Source organism: Danio rerio, chromosome 25, assembly GCF_052040795.2.
Source record: "Danio rerio strain M-AB ecotype USA chromosome 25, GRCz13ab, whole genome shotgun sequence".
Classification (NCBI taxonomy): domain Eukaryota; kingdom Metazoa; phylum Chordata; class Actinopteri; order Cypriniformes; family Danionidae; genus Danio; species Danio rerio.
Genome location: NC_141045.1, coordinates 20173128 through 20190000, shown reverse-complemented (window position 1 = coordinate 20190000; position 16873 = coordinate 20173128). Strand labels below are relative to the sequence as shown.

The 16873-nt window shown below is 33.1% G+C and overlaps 2 protein-coding genes across 8 annotated transcripts in view; both read right to left on the bottom strand.

The window, feature by feature from the left end:
• cax2 (cation/H+ exchanger protein 2) overlaps nt 1-1332 on the bottom strand; it is a 22878-nt gene extending 21546 nt beyond the window's left edge. For all 5 annotated transcript variants that reach the window (XR_015526452.1, XR_015526453.1, XR_015526454.1 and 2 more), the window contains exons 1-2: nt 1223-1332; nt 16-168 (exon numbers count right to left, since the gene is read on the bottom strand). Coding sequence is in view for 2 of the 5 variants with exons in the window: in XM_087312090.1 (XP_087168216.1) it covers nt 16-168; nt 1223-1274 (205 nt within the window). In the remaining 3 variants the exon portion in view is untranslated. The remainder of the gene's footprint in view (nt 1-15; nt 169-1222) is intronic.
• A 992-nt stretch (nt 1333-2324) lies between these two features.
• armc10 (armadillo repeat containing 10) lies at nt 2325-15078 on the bottom strand. 3 transcript variants are annotated; one of them, XM_087312098.1, is made up of 7 exons: nt 14968-15078; nt 10869-11014; nt 10617-10751; nt 8158-8334; nt 6715-6786; nt 4827-5057; nt 2325-2874 (listed from the first exon to the last, which is right to left on the bottom strand). In XM_087312098.1, exons 1-7 carry the CDS (start codon nt 14969-14971, stop codon nt 2833-2835), a joined length of 807 nt encoding a protein of 268 aa, XP_087168224.1. In that variant the 5' UTR covers nt 14972-15078; the 3' UTR covers nt 2325-2832. The 3 variants fall into 3 exon arrangements, with proteins under 3 accessions (XP_087168224.1, XP_087168222.1, XP_087168223.1); XM_087312096.1 differs by lacking the exon at nt 14968-15078 and adding an exon at nt 12131-12469; XM_087312097.1 differs by lacking the exons at nt 2325-2874; nt 14968-15078 and adding an exon at nt 12131-12469 and having other exon boundaries at nt 4786-5057.
• Nucleotides 15079-16873: the final 1795 nt, after the last annotated feature.

Sequence of the window (16873 nt, the reverse complement as noted above, 5' to 3'; positions counted from 1 at the left end):
GCAAAGTGCTTTCACTTCTCTGTGGGTGTTTAGGCGTGAAGGAGTCGCTGGTTTGTAGTAAACAGGAGTGTGCAGGACCATCACTAGTTTCAGAGTGAATATGAGCTACACAGATCCTCTCACTGAAAGAGCCGGGCAGATGATTTCCTTGACGCTCCTCTGGAGGATCTGAGGGACAAGATCACAACATAAAAGTTTTTATTAGTCAAAATTTACTTTTTTTTTTTTTAGCAGATTTGTTTAATAGTGGACATTATGCTGAAAACTACATTACCTACAAAGCTCTACAAAAATTCCACCAATCAGAGTGGCAGAGAATAAAAGGCAGCAAATGATATTTTAAGTTTTCTTTTAGAGATCTTTATTCCTTTTAAGCACTGTGAATGATGTGATCTAATCTTCCAAGTTGTCAAAATTCTTGAACATCTGTGTTCATGTACATATATGTATTAGCATATATATGTTATATATGTATTTTTCCCAATAAACTTTAGATACAACCAGCAACTTTATATTATATTTTCTTGCCATTTTTGTATGATTGTGTTATTTGCAATGCCTGTTTGCAGCTTTATGAATTGCTTATACACATAATTTTAGTTCTCATAATGAATTTGGATATTCAAACAGTACATTTAAGTTGAAATTCATAAATAAACATTATATCAAATGAATTTATGCTAAAACAGTGTAGTCCAAACAAAAAGAAGTGTTATATGCAAACAAAACTAATTCTGATTGAGAAAATGTAATCATTATTATTATATCACTGTATTTTAAATATACAGTATTTACAGAAACACACGCTCTTAAAATGCTTTTAGTTCTTAAACATCAACACGTTTTACTTTAAATCTAGTACAAAAAAAAATTGACCTAAAGGAAATGCAGTAAATGGGGAAGTTTGGACTAATGCGGTCTTAAGGGTTTCAGAACCTTTTCACGACAGAAACCACACTGTCTGCAAATGCATTACAATACTGCTTTGACAAAAACTGATTCATTTACGTAGAGGATAAATCATGACACGTTATGAAGCTCTAATAATTAAGAACATATCATGTAAACATTGTTTATATACATTTAATGTTGAGTATATGAAGTCTTTACTAATTAGAACTGCTTGCTCTGGTGATAATGTATTACAATGTTGACAAACGAAGTGTGTTACTTACAGTCCTTCAGTTCACATACAGTATTCTTACTTTGGGTTATTGTTTACCTTGCGTTTCTGTGTCATGTTTCCTTCTCCGCGTCTCTACATTTGTTGTCATTTCAGCTCATTTCTTCTGTCATCGCACGCAGACTCGATTGACAGTTCTTCAGTAATCTGACTCATGTGATTCAAGTCGCACTAACGCCGAGCGACTGTTGCCAGATCCCACTAGGAAACTAAGCGAATTTCTCGGACTAATAAACACAAGATGGATGATCCTTTGCTTAAATAAAATGCAAAAATACAGCAACTGCGCATTTTGAGACTATTCTAAACACATTTCAAACGGGATCCAAAATGTTGATAAACAAACACATAATATTCAAGTGGATAAATTATAGAACCGAGCCACTAATTTCAAAGGACGTGGCAACCCGGGTGAATTCATAAGAATAGTGGGAAATGTAGTTTTTTTTTAAACAGAAGAGCGATTTAAGAGTGTATGAAGATAAATCCTCACCACTAAACCATCTTGATCAACTGAAACAAACATAAAATAAAATATAAAAAATTAACATTTATTTTGGCTCGTGGCTCAGGATCTTATTTTCATTTAATAACATTAGTTTAAATATAAAACTCTAAACAGCAACTTAACACACAAAAATTCTAAAAAAGTAAAATATAAAACTATACACAATACACATAAAGCAATAATAGAACAAATGAAAAATAACATATTAAAATTGACAAAAGCATGTTAAAATAGCACCATTGGTCTGAATTTAAAATAAATTTGAAGAGGGCAAATTGTCTTCATGTGCACAAAAAAAACTTTACAATGTAAATATGACTAAACACTTTAATAAACCTGATGAAATGCCAGAAAACATTTCAAAATAAAGTTAAATCAAGTATTAAACTGCAAAATAAACTTTTTTTTAAATAATTGTCTCATAATATGAAAAAAATAATTAATAACATTGCTGACAGTGTCAATGTTTATGATACTTATATATGTGTAATAAATGGATATCACCCCAGGCAAGTTACTGAAACTAGTTTCCAACTAGTTTCTCACACACAGCTGTACTTCAAGTGTACATAAATGTTATTTAAAAATAAATATTAAAATACAGTTCCCATGAACAAATACAACTAACACACATTACTAAAAAGCAAATATTTATTTTAAAGAATTATTCACAAAATAAATGTAGCAATTATAAAAAAGTGCTATTTTATAACTGCCTAATAACAAGATAAACACTTATTAAATAATAAATTGCTAGCCATGTCAATCTTATCACAGAGCATAAGAACAATCAAGCAATGGCAGTACAATCTTTGCACAGAGTCTGTAAAAATAGGGATTTTACTGGGTCATTACTGCTTCAGCATAACCTGCATAAATTTTGTTTAGTGGTAAACTTCACTTGCATTATTCCAAACCCCTTCCCCCCAAAGCCATTTCTAAAGACATGTAGAGACGTTACTTTAATCCTTCCCACTACTAATTTGGATATCCAAAGCACTTAGTGTGGTCAGAGAAAATCCCTGCAAGCTTTGAGATGCATTCTCTTGGCAAGTAAACTTTAGGCAGTGGAGATGTTCTTTAAGGTTCTCTCTAAGAGATTTGGGGTGTTCACAGACATAGCTCAAAATGCCCAAGGGTGTCATTTCTTCATTTTCCAACATTCGTTGGAGATACTGATGGCCTGCGACGAGTAGAGTAGATCAACACTGAAGAATTAGTGCAAGTCTTGACATTTAAAGGGTTAATTCACCTCAACATAAAAATTTGTCACCATTTGCTCATCCTCATGACCTTACAAACCCGTATGACTTTTGATCATTCTTAAAACACAGATGAAAATACTATGCACCAAATCTGAGATTTCTGCTCCATTCAAAGTCTGTTCACCCAAAACTTCCACAAGAACCAATGAAGTAAATTATCCAGTGTCATGTCACAACTTCCCCAATTACCAATGGGGTTCGTTCTTTAGAATCATGTGGCATGAATCAATGTCTTTGGTAAGAACCAACCAATTGTGGAGCTTCATGTCGAACTAATGGGGCTTTTTTTTCTTTAAATTTTTTATCCAAAACCCTGAATAAACAGAATTTTGGGTTATCTGTAATCAGGTTTTACACCACTCAAACTATACCAGGAGTTAATGAATGATCTTGGGTATTCAATAACAGACGCTTTACACTGTACATACTGCATACATTCCAAAACCCCAGGTTACCGTTTTTATTTCGAGTGTCGGCAACCTTTTTACACAGCATTTCCAGATCTGCTCGTCAGTTTAAAAAAATTATACTGTGTAGTCTTTAGCTATTTGAGATGCGCAAAGAAATGAAAAACAAGCATAAAAGTACAAATGTATGAATCTGAATGACTGACAACCCCAGTTTACGTGAACTGTAAAAAATGCTGCCTTCCACACAATCGATTTTTGTTTTAAACAAGTCGTTTAAACATATAGCAAAATCATTTTTTCAGTGTGGTTTAAACTATTTTCTCTCGCTGACTGTTGTTTACATGATGCAAGCTTCCCATTGCTAACATGACATGAGCCCTGCTGCCTAATTTCTTATTGGCTGATCTGTTACTAAGCATCCTGCAACAACAAGGAAATACTGCTCTGTGTCACACTGAGCAAAGTTAGCCCCGCAACGCAAGGTTAACTGTCCCACAAATGCAGTGCTAACCCTAACTCTGGAGCAAAGTTTCATAACTCCAACTAAAATTTGGTGCTAACACAGCGATCGAATTACAGGTGTAACATGTGATTTTAACCGTGGTTTAGAACAATGATAATATGGGTTAAGCACAGTGTGAAAACACATAATCAGGCTCATTCTTGAGTGCCTTATTTGAGTTCAACATAAACCAATGAGGTTAATTCTCGAGTGTTACACGACACGATTGAGTTGAGTTTCATTCTTGAGCAATCACATGACATTGAGATTCCATGAGAACCATTAGTCAAATTCAACTTTATGCAGTGCTGCACAGACCAATCGAATCTGAGTCAGTGCATGCCAGTTGTCCCACACCATGTGGTCTGCCATGTAAACATGGTGATCATTTTGTTGACGCTGGCTGAAGTTGTAGCATACCTACAGTAGTAAGATTCATTCTTGAGGGTCATGTGACATCTTTAAGCTTAATTGGCTATAGTTTATTTCCTATTTATTTTCACTGATCAAATTTTTTTGCATACATCCTTGTATGTATCTTTTACTTCTGCATATTTTATGTCTGTACAGTGCCTTGAGATGCTACTTTTAGAGGCCATATTTAAAAATAAGTTTATTATTATTATTTATATGATAACAAATACCAAAAATGTCTGTTCATCATATAAAGCAAGCTTGTGTCTTCCGAAGACCTTAAATAAACTGCCAGTTTCACATGGATGTTATCCTAATGAAAGGTTAAAGAGAGTTTTGGGTGAACGGGTAATCTCAGATTTCATTTTAAAGATATCTTCATTTGTGTTGTGAAATTAAATGAAAGTCTTATTGGTTTGGAACATCATGAGGATGGGAAAACTGTAGAATTTTCATTTTGGTGTGAACTAACCATTTAAGTTAGCATAGAAGACCAGCAGAACTGCAGTAAAACTTTTATTTGTTACGTGAGGAGTCTGGCTACCTGCGTCTTCACCTCCTCATCTGGATGAGAAAACAACAGCGGCAGCTTCTGGTGGAGCTGAGAGGAGCCGTCCAGTAAAACACAGTAGAGAGAGTCCGGTCTCCTCCTCAGCGCTTCAGCCACCTGAGCCGAAGGTCTCCACGCGCGCAGATTCCCCACAAAAAACAGTAGGCGGAGGAGGACTGATGTGCTGGTGCAGCCGTCAAACAACACGATCAAGGAGGCTGGAGCCTGGCAACAGATTTATAGGTTACTGGAGAGGTGTGTGAAAATGGAGTGCTTATAGAAAATCATCATACCCCTGTGAAAATTTATGGCTTTACACACAGTACATTCAAAAGACCTTCGGGATGAAGTTGTAGAAAGGCACAGATTAAGAGAAGGCAACAGAAATATTCCAAAGGCTGATAAAAGTTATTTGGAATGTGATTTGATTTCAGGCTGTATGACAAATAATGTAATTATTTCAAGGAGGTACTTTTGAAAGGGTACCCTAGGATGACAAAAGGGTACCAAAAGGCGGAGCTAGAAGTGCAGCTGAATGCTTTTGGTTTACAGAAAAGCATGCACAAGTGAGGAGAATGAAAACAAAGAAACTTCCATTTTTAAATACACAGCCGAGACACTTTATCGCAACATTAAATACATATAATATTGAGCCATGGTAGACACGAGCAAAAAAACTAACTTGGTCGTCGTCTTGGTGAACAGCCACAAAGCCAAGAAGATCAAAATCTGCTTTGTCCTGTTTTAGTTTTACAAGGCCGTCTAAAACAGCGAGTGGTTTTACTTTCTCATGCACTCGTGTGTGGGTCTATATTTGAAATAACAAACTTCTTGAGCTTAGAATGAGAAGCCGAAAAAAAAGGAGCAACTGATTTTTTCAGCAACCTAAAACATGAACAAACTGCCATGTTTAACTATTATCATTGCCTTTTGGACTATTATGTACTCGGAATGAGGGAATTACTTTCTAACAGAGGCTACATGTGCTGATGAAGATTATAGATACTGATGAAAGGTTTGCACTGACTGAGCTTTATGTTGTGTGTTGTTTTTGAACCCAAATAAGGACTAAATGTATGCTGTGTATTTGTTCTGTATTTGATAAAATATTAGAGACTGTAAGAGTCTGTATGTGTTCAAATATATTCCATTTATTTATTTATTTTATTTAATTACTGAATAAAATTAAAAATATTAATTATTATAATTGATTTTTAAAAATTGCAATTTAAATATCTCACCAAATCAAGCAAAGCCAAAATAAAAGTTAAATTATGGTTTAACCTATCAATTATTACAAAATGTATATTTGCTATTGTTTAGTTTTATTATTTAGTAATTATTAAAATCATCAAACAATAAATACATGTACATTATTTTGCTCATTTATTATTTTTAATCATACTTACATATAATTTTATACTTCATATACCCAAAAAGAAAGTAAAATAATGGTTTAACAAATGATAATTAAAAAATGTAGTGTGGCACTGTTATTTTTATAACATTATTCATTAATTCATTTATTTTATTTTAGGTAAATAGTGAAGCCCCACAAACAATAAATGCTAAAGTAAAGCTTTTTCTAACAATAAATTAAATACATTCTCATTGATTTAAAACCACAATATTATAAATGGATACAGTGGGAAAAAATTGCAATGTGATACTTTAAAAATGTGCAAACTATACAGAGCCAAAATACATCATGGCGACAGAGTGCCTTAAAATAGATATGGGCATCAACAGCAGGCAATGAGACAAACTAAGCCACCTAGCAACCCAGGTGAATATTTATAGATATATCTATTAATAATCATATTGTGTTCATATGATAGAAGAAAAAGCCCAACAGCTGAAACCATAAAAGATGTTTGTTCACCTGAGCTTGCACAATATCATCCATCAAATCTGGATTGGAGGAAAGATTTACCAGGACCTTCAGCACTTGGATCTGCAGAAACAAATTAAATGTTTAGTATATCTGATTGTGTACATAATAGACAGTTCAAGTCATAATTATCAGCCCTCCTGTGAAAATTTATTCTACTTTAAAAATATTTCCCAAGTATTGCTTAATGAAGTGAAGATTTTTTCATCTCATTTTTTTACATAATAGTTTTAACAACTAATTTCTAATAACTGATATCTTTTGTCTTCGCCATAATGATGGTACATATTTTACTAGATATTTTTCCAGACACTAGTATTCAGCTTAAAGTACAATTTAAAGACGAGGTTAATCAGGTTAACAGGGCAAGTTAGGATAACTAGGTGGACAACAGTTGCTTGTTTTGTAGACAATGATTTTTTAAGGGGCTAATGAATAATTATTCATTCATTTTCCCTGTGTTTAGTCCTTTATTTATCAGGGGTTGCCACAGCGGAATAAACCGCCAACTAATATTGCCCTTAATTTTTTAAATACATCTTTAATGAAATTTAATGAAATCAAATTTTTCCTAGAAGAAAAAAAAAGAACATTATAGGAAATACTGTGAAAATGCCCTGAGTCTGTTAAACATCACTTGAGAAATATTTAAAAACCATACAAATTTCACAGGAGGGCTAATCATTTTGAATGTTTTAGTTTGGGATTCTTCAGAAATCATTTTAATATGTTGATCTGCTACTCAGGAAACATTTATTATTACTATTAATATTATTATTATTAATTTCAGTGTTTAAAACTGTTGGCTTTCTATATATTTTTGCAGAAACTGTGATATGGTTAGTTAAAAGTACAATTAAAAAAACATTTGTAATGTAAAAAGCTTTATAGATAAATAGATAAATAAGAAGATGTTATCTTGCTATGATTATAAATTCTTTTATAAAACAATCATAAAAATTAACATGTAACTGTTTTTGCTAAAGAAGCAAGAAAAAAAGTTCAACACTGATAATTATACACATTTTTATTTATGACTGTGAACCAATAATAATTGATCTTAACAGCAACCAGTCACATTAGAATGATTCTGAGGGATCAACATGACGTAATGATGCTGAAAATTCAGCTTTTAAATCCCTGGAACAAATTATATTTTAAATTACATTGAATTAAAAAAAAAAAAAATATATATATATATATATATATATATATATATATATATATATATATATATATATATATATATATATATATATATATATATATTATTTTTAATTGTAATAATATTTCTCAATTTTACAGAACTTGATCTTTTTAATGAAATAAATGCAGCCTTGTTGAGCAGAATAGTTGTTGTATTATTATTAAAACTCTTACTGATCCCAAACTGTAATGCGTATTTGAGCAGACCATGACTTTATTCTAGATCACCTGTAGGACTTCATTGCTCACTACGAGCAGCGACAGGAAGAGGGTGATGGAGGTCTTCATCAGATGCTGGTGGTAGTCGGTTACTGAGAGATTAGTCAGTAATCGGAGAGCTGCAAGCTGAAGGTCAGAGTTCACTGGTGACATTTCGATCAGCTGCAACACCGGAGGGATGTAAATCTGAACAACAGCAAGAGCAAAAACATGTCGTCCATTAGGAAAAAAAATAGAAAAACAGGCATTTGATAGAGTGTTATTTGAGAAAAGTCTCTTTGTTAAACTATTTTTAAAAAAGAGATTACGACAGCAACTGTTCAAACTACAGCAATAAATAAATAAACAAACAAACAAAGCATAAAATACATACTTTTCAAAACAATGTTTGTCAAAATTTCAACAATTAATTTACATGCTTGTCATAACACATCTATAAAACTATCATTTTTTATATTAGTTTTAGTTTCAGTAATTGTATTACATCATCCTAATTACTTCAGTTAGCTACAAATGCAACATTTTGAAGAGTTGCTTTTAATAAAGTTTTATTAATATTATATCGTTTTTAATTTTATCAGTTTTATTTGTAATTAGCATTTTTTCTGTTAAAAATGTAGATTTTAGTTCCAAAAAACTGTGTATATTTTTAATTGTATATCTATGATTATTTTCAAAAGTTAAAAAAATGATTTGTAATGTTAATATTACATTTGTTTAAAAAAAAATTATAGCAGTATTCATACATTTATTAAATTATAAATAGGTCAAACTATATATTAAATTACTTTTAATACCTATTAAATTATAATATACTTATTTTGTTGTCCACATTAAACGAAATTGTGATTTCATACACATAGAAAGCATACTAAATGCATATTACATTTTCTCTTTTAGGAGAAAATACACATGCCAAAATATGGGTAAAATAATGTTCCATCATCATTTGGTGTAACAAATAAAACAACTGCACTGTAGAATATATACAAAAAAAAAATTTAATGTTAAAATCATTTTGCTGACAAATAAGTAAATCCTAGTTATTTAAAGTATATTAACAAAGTATAAATATAATTTTTAAACAGCTAGTTTTGTATTTCATATTTTTTCATATTTTTTTTAACAGCTAGTTTTGTTTTTGTGGAGTTTGCATGTTCTCCCTGCATTCGCGTGGGTTTCCTCCGGGTGCTCCGGTTTCCCCCACAGTCCAAAGACATGCGGTACAGTTGAACTGGGTAGGCTAAATTGTCCGTAGTGTGTGAATGATTGTATGTGAATGTTTGGGATTGTATGTGAATGTCAGAGATGGGTTGCAGCTGCAAGGGCATCCGCTGCGTAAAAAACTTGCTGGATAAGTTGGCGGTTCATTCCGCTGTGGCGACCCCGGATTAATAAAGGGACTAAACCGACAAGAAAATGAATGAATGAATGAAGTCACAATTATTGGCCCCCCTTTGATTTTTTTTCTTTTTTTCTTTTTTAAATATTTCTCAAATTATGTTTAACAGATCAAGAGAATTTTACAGTTTGTCTGATATTTTAAAAAAGTCTTATTTGCTTTATTTTGATTATTATAAAAGCAGTTTTTAATTTTTTTAAAAAAACATTTTAAGGTCAAAATTATTAGCCCCTTTAAGCAAATTTTTTTAGTCTACAGAACAAACCATTGATATACAATAACTTGTCTAATTACCCTAACCTAACTAGTTAACCTAATTAACCTAGTTAAGCCTTTAAATGTCACTTTAAGCTGTATAGAAGTCTCTTATCTAGTTAAAATATCTAATATATCAAGTTAAATATTATTTACTGACTTCCTGGCAAAGTTTAAAAAAACAGTTATTAGAAATTAGAAAGTTATTAAAACTAGTATGTTTAGAAATGTGCTAAAAAATCGTCTTTCCCTTAACCAGAAATTGTGGAAAAAATAAATAAGGGGGATAATAATTCAGGGGAGCTAATAATTCTGACTTCACTTGTATTTGGGGGCGTCCCGGTGGCGCAGTGGGTAGCATGATCGCCTCACAGCAAGAAAGTTGCTGGTTCGAGCCCCGGCTGTGTCAGTTGGCATTTCTGTGTGGAGTTTGCATGTACTCCCCTTGTTCAAGTAGGTTTCCTCCAGTTTTCCCCACAGTCCAACGACATGCGCTATAGGTGAATTGAATAAGCTAAATTGGCTGATTAATGAAAAGACTAAGCCGAACAGAAAATAAATGAATGAATGTATTTTTGTAATTGTTCTATTATGCCTGAAAAGGTATTTTGGGACAACTTTGTCTCGTCATTTAAATTTTGCATAAAACTGCATACAATTATTGAGAATTATATAAAATATATTTACTTTTTTATTTAATATTAATATTTTAGCAAAAAAAAATATTTTCAATGACTTCAGATAATAACACTGATCCAAAAGCAATCCACTGAGATTTAAAAACAAAAAATACAGCATCTCTAAAAAATACCTTAAGCTGCTCTTGATTGCGGATGTTCATGCTTAAGTTGTTCAGAGTGTTCAGAGTCTGAACACGAATCTCAGGAGAAGGGTCTGACAGAAAACCTGCTATAATGTGAAGACCTCCAAATTCTCGCAGAAGATCCTAAAGAAGAAAAGCAAAAGACACATCAACTGTAAAGTGCTTTTTACTCATTTATAAGTCAAAACATATAAAAGTATATTAATTACAATATCTACAGAAGACAGGCAATTAAAATACCTGGTTTACTGTGAAGGCAGCAGAATTTCCTATTGTTACGAGCACTTTTCTCCTCTCTTCTGGGTTTGGACTGCTCTGCAGAAGAGAGAGGAGCATACTGAGATGCCGAGGCTCCAGGCTGGCAGCAGATTTTGAGTGAATATCATCTTATGAGAAGAAAAAAAAAAAGTTACAAACCACAAGCCAAAAGATGTAGGCCACTTTTCTTCTTTAACAGAACATTAAAGAGGATTTCTATCTGAAACAGTGGTGCTTTTTGATGTATAAAATAAAAGTCAACAACTCTCTGCGCTTTTAGAGTCAAAAAGTTTGATGCTGATGCTTGCGTATTGCACTGCTAAGGCTAATGGAAATATCATAGTGATTGAGGTAAAGTTGTTTTTATATTCACACATTGTGACTTTCTCCTTAATAATATATATAAAGTATTTTTTGATAATCCAAAATAGGAAAATTATATAAGCAGCTAATGACTAACAAAGTACAACATTGTTCACAGTAAATCAAATATTGCTATTGTTGTTTTGAAGTCAGATTTACAAGTGACTCCAGACTGAACATTCAAAGTACTGTGGTAAACTATATAGTGTCACAAGATTATGCGGATAAGAAACCAACTTTACCTCAATATCATACTGCCCATAGTAGTAAGTGATGCATGATGTAGAAGAGAAGACAAAGGCAAACAAAGTGGTTTTTACAGTGTCTTGGCACATAAAAGTGTTCTTAGAGCTTTATATGAATATAGTTTATCCACTGAAGTCACATGTATTGACTTTGCTTTTAGTTTCTTTTCTGCACTTTAAAGGAAGAGAGAGCTCTCAGATTTAATCTAAAATAGCTTAATTTGTGTTTAGAAGATGAACAAAAAGTTCAGGATTTGTAATGACATGGCATGATGGTAAGTAATTGATAAAAAAAAAACAGGGTTAGAAATTTTTTTTTTGGGTGAGATAACACTTGACTAAGTTTGTTTTGCCTGTTTTTGTTGTTTTTATTCACAAAGTGCCAGTGCCACTGACTTGCATTTTATGACCCAAGGACCACAATAACGGATACAAATCTTCCATGTTCACGTTAACGTTAAGTTACACTAACGTTAGGTAAACTGTTTATCTGCTCCTCTGGCTAGACCAGTTGAACGTTCACTATATAAGACTGGAAAATAAATCTTTTAGACTCTTTTAAAGGCTATCTATAGACATTTTTAGCTTTAATATTCAACATGAAAACCATTTTAAATGTCACTTAACTTAACTTACTAGATTCAGTATCGGCAGAAGGATCCAGATGATCATTTTTACTGACAACTTTAAATCCAGATACTTTGGCCATCAAACTTCCAGGCTGAATATTTACAATTTTTGCAGACTTCTTTTTGTTTACTCCTCCATCTTTCGTACGACCAAAGACTAGTTTATAAATGCCATATGAAGCTCCGGCTCCTGCCACAATCCCCAGCAGAGCCTTCATGCTGCCGAGCCGGGCTATGACATTATCATCTGCCATCTCCCAGATTTCACACATTAATGCAGAAACTGTAAACACATGATGCTCGTGCAGCAGGATAAATAAAGATGCCCACAGTTCCTGATCACACTGACGGTTTCTGCCATCTACCGCCTACTGTATAAGTGGACGAACAAAACCTTTCGCGGAGTTAAGCGTTGAGTTCATAAACGATTTCGGTGTTTTTAAGGTCCGTGTACGTTGCGTTCATTCGATTTTTGATCTTAAACGAAATTTAAAAAACGAGGAAACGGCCGTTTTTCGGTTTTTTATTTGGCTACAAAAAAATTAAATAACTGATTTTGGCTCGATTTTCTTTTTTTGGTTTAGGGTAGGAAAACGGATAAATGACTTTAAAATTCATTATCCACATGTAGGCGGTTCTGAAACGCCCATTTCCTCTGATTGGTCAATCAAATCTGGGCTCCTGACGTCGCCTTCAAAATAACAGTCCTGTAGTCTTCGTCCTCTGCGGATCAGCACCCAGGCATTTAATATATTATATTTAATATATAATATATTAGCAGTATTATTAGACATTTATCATTACAATTTATCATTACTATTATAGTTCGCCGCCAAATTTGCTGCTATGCACCTGATACTGAGCAAAAGATTTGCGAGCAGCACTTGGTTTGCACGATTGTTTCCAAACTAGGCCTATATAATAGTAATAATAATAATAATAATAATAATAATAATAATAATAATAATAATAATAATAATAATAATAATAATAATAATAATAATAATAATAATAAGCCTTCCTTTCGAGACTTTCGCTGGATTAATATTAAATATATTTAATATATTTTTGTCCACAGCAGACGGCAACTCGCCCTGACGCAGATTCCTGAGTCTCTGTGGTCCAATCAGGTGAGCCCTCCTCAGCGCTCGCCATGACAGCGAGACAACAGTGACGTGCCTTGTAAAAATTTGCATATGCATTCCTATAAAGCTCGTGTGCTCTGTCAGCGAGGCGGCCTTTGAGCCCTAGGCAGGGAGAACATAACCCCCGAGGACCCTCGGGGAAACACGGGCGGACGGTAGTGGGACCTCGCTGCGAGGGTTATGGTGGGTGGGAGTAGCGAGGCCCACTCATCTTCTATTTTAAACTATAGTTTCAAACTTTAGTTTACTATAGTTTGAAATAGAAACCATGGTAACTGTTATGATTAAACCTTTAGCAAAGAGCTTAGAATGACCAAGAGCAACAGACCCGGATTCCGCCAGTTTCAAGTGATAGCGATCGCTCGTCATTGCTGTCGCGATGGAAAGCAGCTGCTTTTTATTTATTTATATTATTCAAAAAGCGCGTTATTGTTTCCCAAATTGTAGAGTGTCGCCTCTTGGTAATTCTATGCTCTTTGCTCCATGTCTGACTGTTGTAATGTTTTGCTTTGTTTTTCAGCTCAGTTGTTGAGCAAAGAAGGACTATTGAAGACAACAGTTGAAGACAACCGCGGGTTATATTCACGAGCGCGCGCATTATAATGTTTCCGGGCTGTTTTCTGAAAGTGTGTCTTGTTTAGATAAGTTTGCATGTCAAACTAAATAAACTATACTCTTTCTAAACACCTGTCTCGTGTTTTATTTGTCCTCTACAGCAATGCACTGTCATATAAGTCTGTTGAATGCATTTGTATGCAACATGGTTTGACAATACAGAAGTCTAACAAATAAATAGTTGTTATAAATGTACTTTCATTAGTCAACATTTGGTGTTATGGTTGTTTCATAACTATATTTATTATTATTCTGTATGTTTAAAACCAGCAAATTATACTATATATTTAACATGTCACATATACTTACTGTTATTTTAAAATTTGCCAAATAAAATGTCCTAAGACAAGAATGGATGTTGTTTTGGTTTTATGTCAACCTACTGTAGGTTTTAGGTTGACTGCAGCAGGTATAGGTATTATACACACATGCACGCACACACACACACACAAAGTGCTGCGGTGAAATGTGTTACTCTCTCCTCAATGCTGACCATGCAAAAAAAAAAAAAACTAATTATTTTAAATGTTAAAGTTTAAAATAATTAAAAACTCAATTCTCAATAAAAAGTTACAAATAATTATATAAACAAAAATAAAGTCGGCAACACCGAAAAACCAAAGAATCCAATATTTTATTGTTATAATTATTATTTACTTAAAAAATCTCATGACAACAAACTTTTCTATTGTTTCTAATATAAATTCATAGGTGGAAACACAGCTCTGAAAAATACTTAGCAACAAACTCACAACCTGGGAGCTGACAGTGGAGCTTTTGTGTGTGGATGGTTAAGTGTATCATATGTTTTTGTGATTCCCTGTGATGATTTCTGTGCACATGTTACCTTACTGAGGCGATGGAATTTAATTTTGGCTTAGTTGCCAGAAAGATACATAAAACTGTTAACATCTGTACATTATGGCAGTATGCAATATACAATAAATGTAAGAAGTTATACGAGGAGGGGCTAACTAGCTAACAATGTAGCTTTCAAGTACACAGTTCAAGATAACAACAATATAACTTAAAACACAGCCTTATTTTAGAAACCCTCAAAAACATTTGAACACATTTTACTTACTCATTGTAGATTCTTATTTAAAGCCTAAAACATATCAGACTCTACATCTGAATTGATGGACAGAGAATGAAGCACACTCAGCAGTAAACAAATCAAACACCTGACTCCCTTAAAGGGCCAGCATTTTCTGAAAACTTTTTAAGACAGACAGCCTGTGGGAGTGTGTGGTGATGCCCAAATCATTGTTTTCAGCCTTCAAAATGCACGTCTCTATAATTAGCAACATAAAGCATCAGAGTGGATGGGACGGTAATGGTTGAACAGTAATTTGCTATTTATTGTCAAAGTTGTAATGAGTACATAAAATAAATTACTGTAATTTATTCTTTGCACTACACAATTTCATACAAAGTCTACTCCTTTTACAGTAAAATACTGTTTCCTTTTATTACAGCAAAACACTGGCTATTTTACAGTTATTTACTGCACAATCTACAGGGTAACACTGCAGTTATACTAATTAAACACACCTGATCAAACTAAATCTAAAGGTAGTGTGTTGAAGCAGGGCTGGAACTAAATTCTGCTGGGCTGCGGCCCTCCAGGAGTTTGACATCCCTGGTACAGCATATTTTCAAAGGAACTGCCTACATTTATCACAATCATGCACATATCATTGAATAAAAACAATAAAAATATAAAAACTTCATCCAAAGCAAAAAAAATAAATTAATAATAATAATAATAATAAATAATCTGATCCTCATGTTGTTCCAAACCTGTAGTAATAAAAAAGAAATCAAATAAAATGACGAAAAGACTCACTAGTTAACCCTTCACTATCTGTTTTACTATAATACGAGGAGTTCTTTTGAAAATGTGAATTTTTATGATAATTAATACTAGAGGATGACATTTAAAATATTGTCTAGCTAGCACATGCCCTTATGTCGTTACAAACTGTTGGGCTTTTCTGTAGCACAAAAGTTGGACTTAAGTTCGCTTCTGGTGTGCGACCGGATTTACAAAAATGTCCTGTGGTAATCCTGTGGTATTTCAGCAGTACAACATAAATTTACCACACAAAAAAATGAGCAAAGCTAAATATGACAGGATTACTACAGCACTTTCTGCAGTGAAATTTCACAGGAATTTACCATTGGATGAAGTATGTGGTTTCTCTGTTGTTTTTGTGTGGTAATACCAACACAGCTAAATATCACAGGATTGCTACAGCAATTTCTGCAGTACAATATCACAAGAATTAGCTTTTTTGTTCTGTTTTTTTCTAAAACATTTTTTTTTTCTCAGTGCAAGGTAAAATCAGTATGTTCTGCATTTAAGTCGTTTAATTAAGAAATACCTATTCTTACAAAGTAACATCACATGTATTCATATTTATTGTAAAAACTTTTCAGTGTGCAAATGTTTGTGTACTGGAATAAATTTGCAATTGAAACAACAAGATGACCGACACCCTCCATTACAAACATTACCTGCGGTATTCTATGTGGTAAACCATCAAATGTTATGTGGTAACTGTGTAGTACTTTGTTGTTTTTTGGGACGTTTTACCACATGATTCTGTGCTGTACAGTATGTGATACTCCTGTAGTATTCTTGTGGTAGTGTATCACGTTCATATTGTGGTAGTATTTACCACAGGATTCTGTTATACAATATGTAAAATTCCTGGGATATTCTTGTGGTAGAGCGTGTGGTATTACTGTTATATTCCTGTAATATTTTTGTGGTAGCATGTGGTATTTCATGTGGTAAACCATCAAATGTACAAAACAAAAACCATGTGATGATTGTGTAGTACTTTGTTGTTTTTTTTGGGATGTTTTACCACAGGATTCTGTGTTGTACAGTATGTAATACTCCTGCGGTATTCTTGTGGTAGTGTGTGGTATCACTTAAACATTTCTGTGGCACCACAGGATTCTGTTGCTTAGTATGTAAT

What these genes read in the sequence shown, in the direction of transcription:
- armc10 (XM_087312096.1), bottom strand. Translation starts at nt 12,395, where the DNA reads ATGTGTGAAATCTGGGAGATGGCAGATGATAATGTCATAGCCCGGCTC. An exon ending in CTGCCTTCACAGTAAACCAG is followed by an intron (nt 10,752 to 10,868) that starts GTATTTTAATTG and finishes TTTCTTCTTTAG; the next exon opens with GATCTTCTGCGAGAATTTGG. An exon ending in GCAATCAAGAGCAGCTTAAG is followed by an intron (nt 8,335 to 10,616) that starts GTATTTTTTAGA and finishes GCTGTTGTTCAG; the next exon opens with ATTTACATCCCTCCGGTGTT.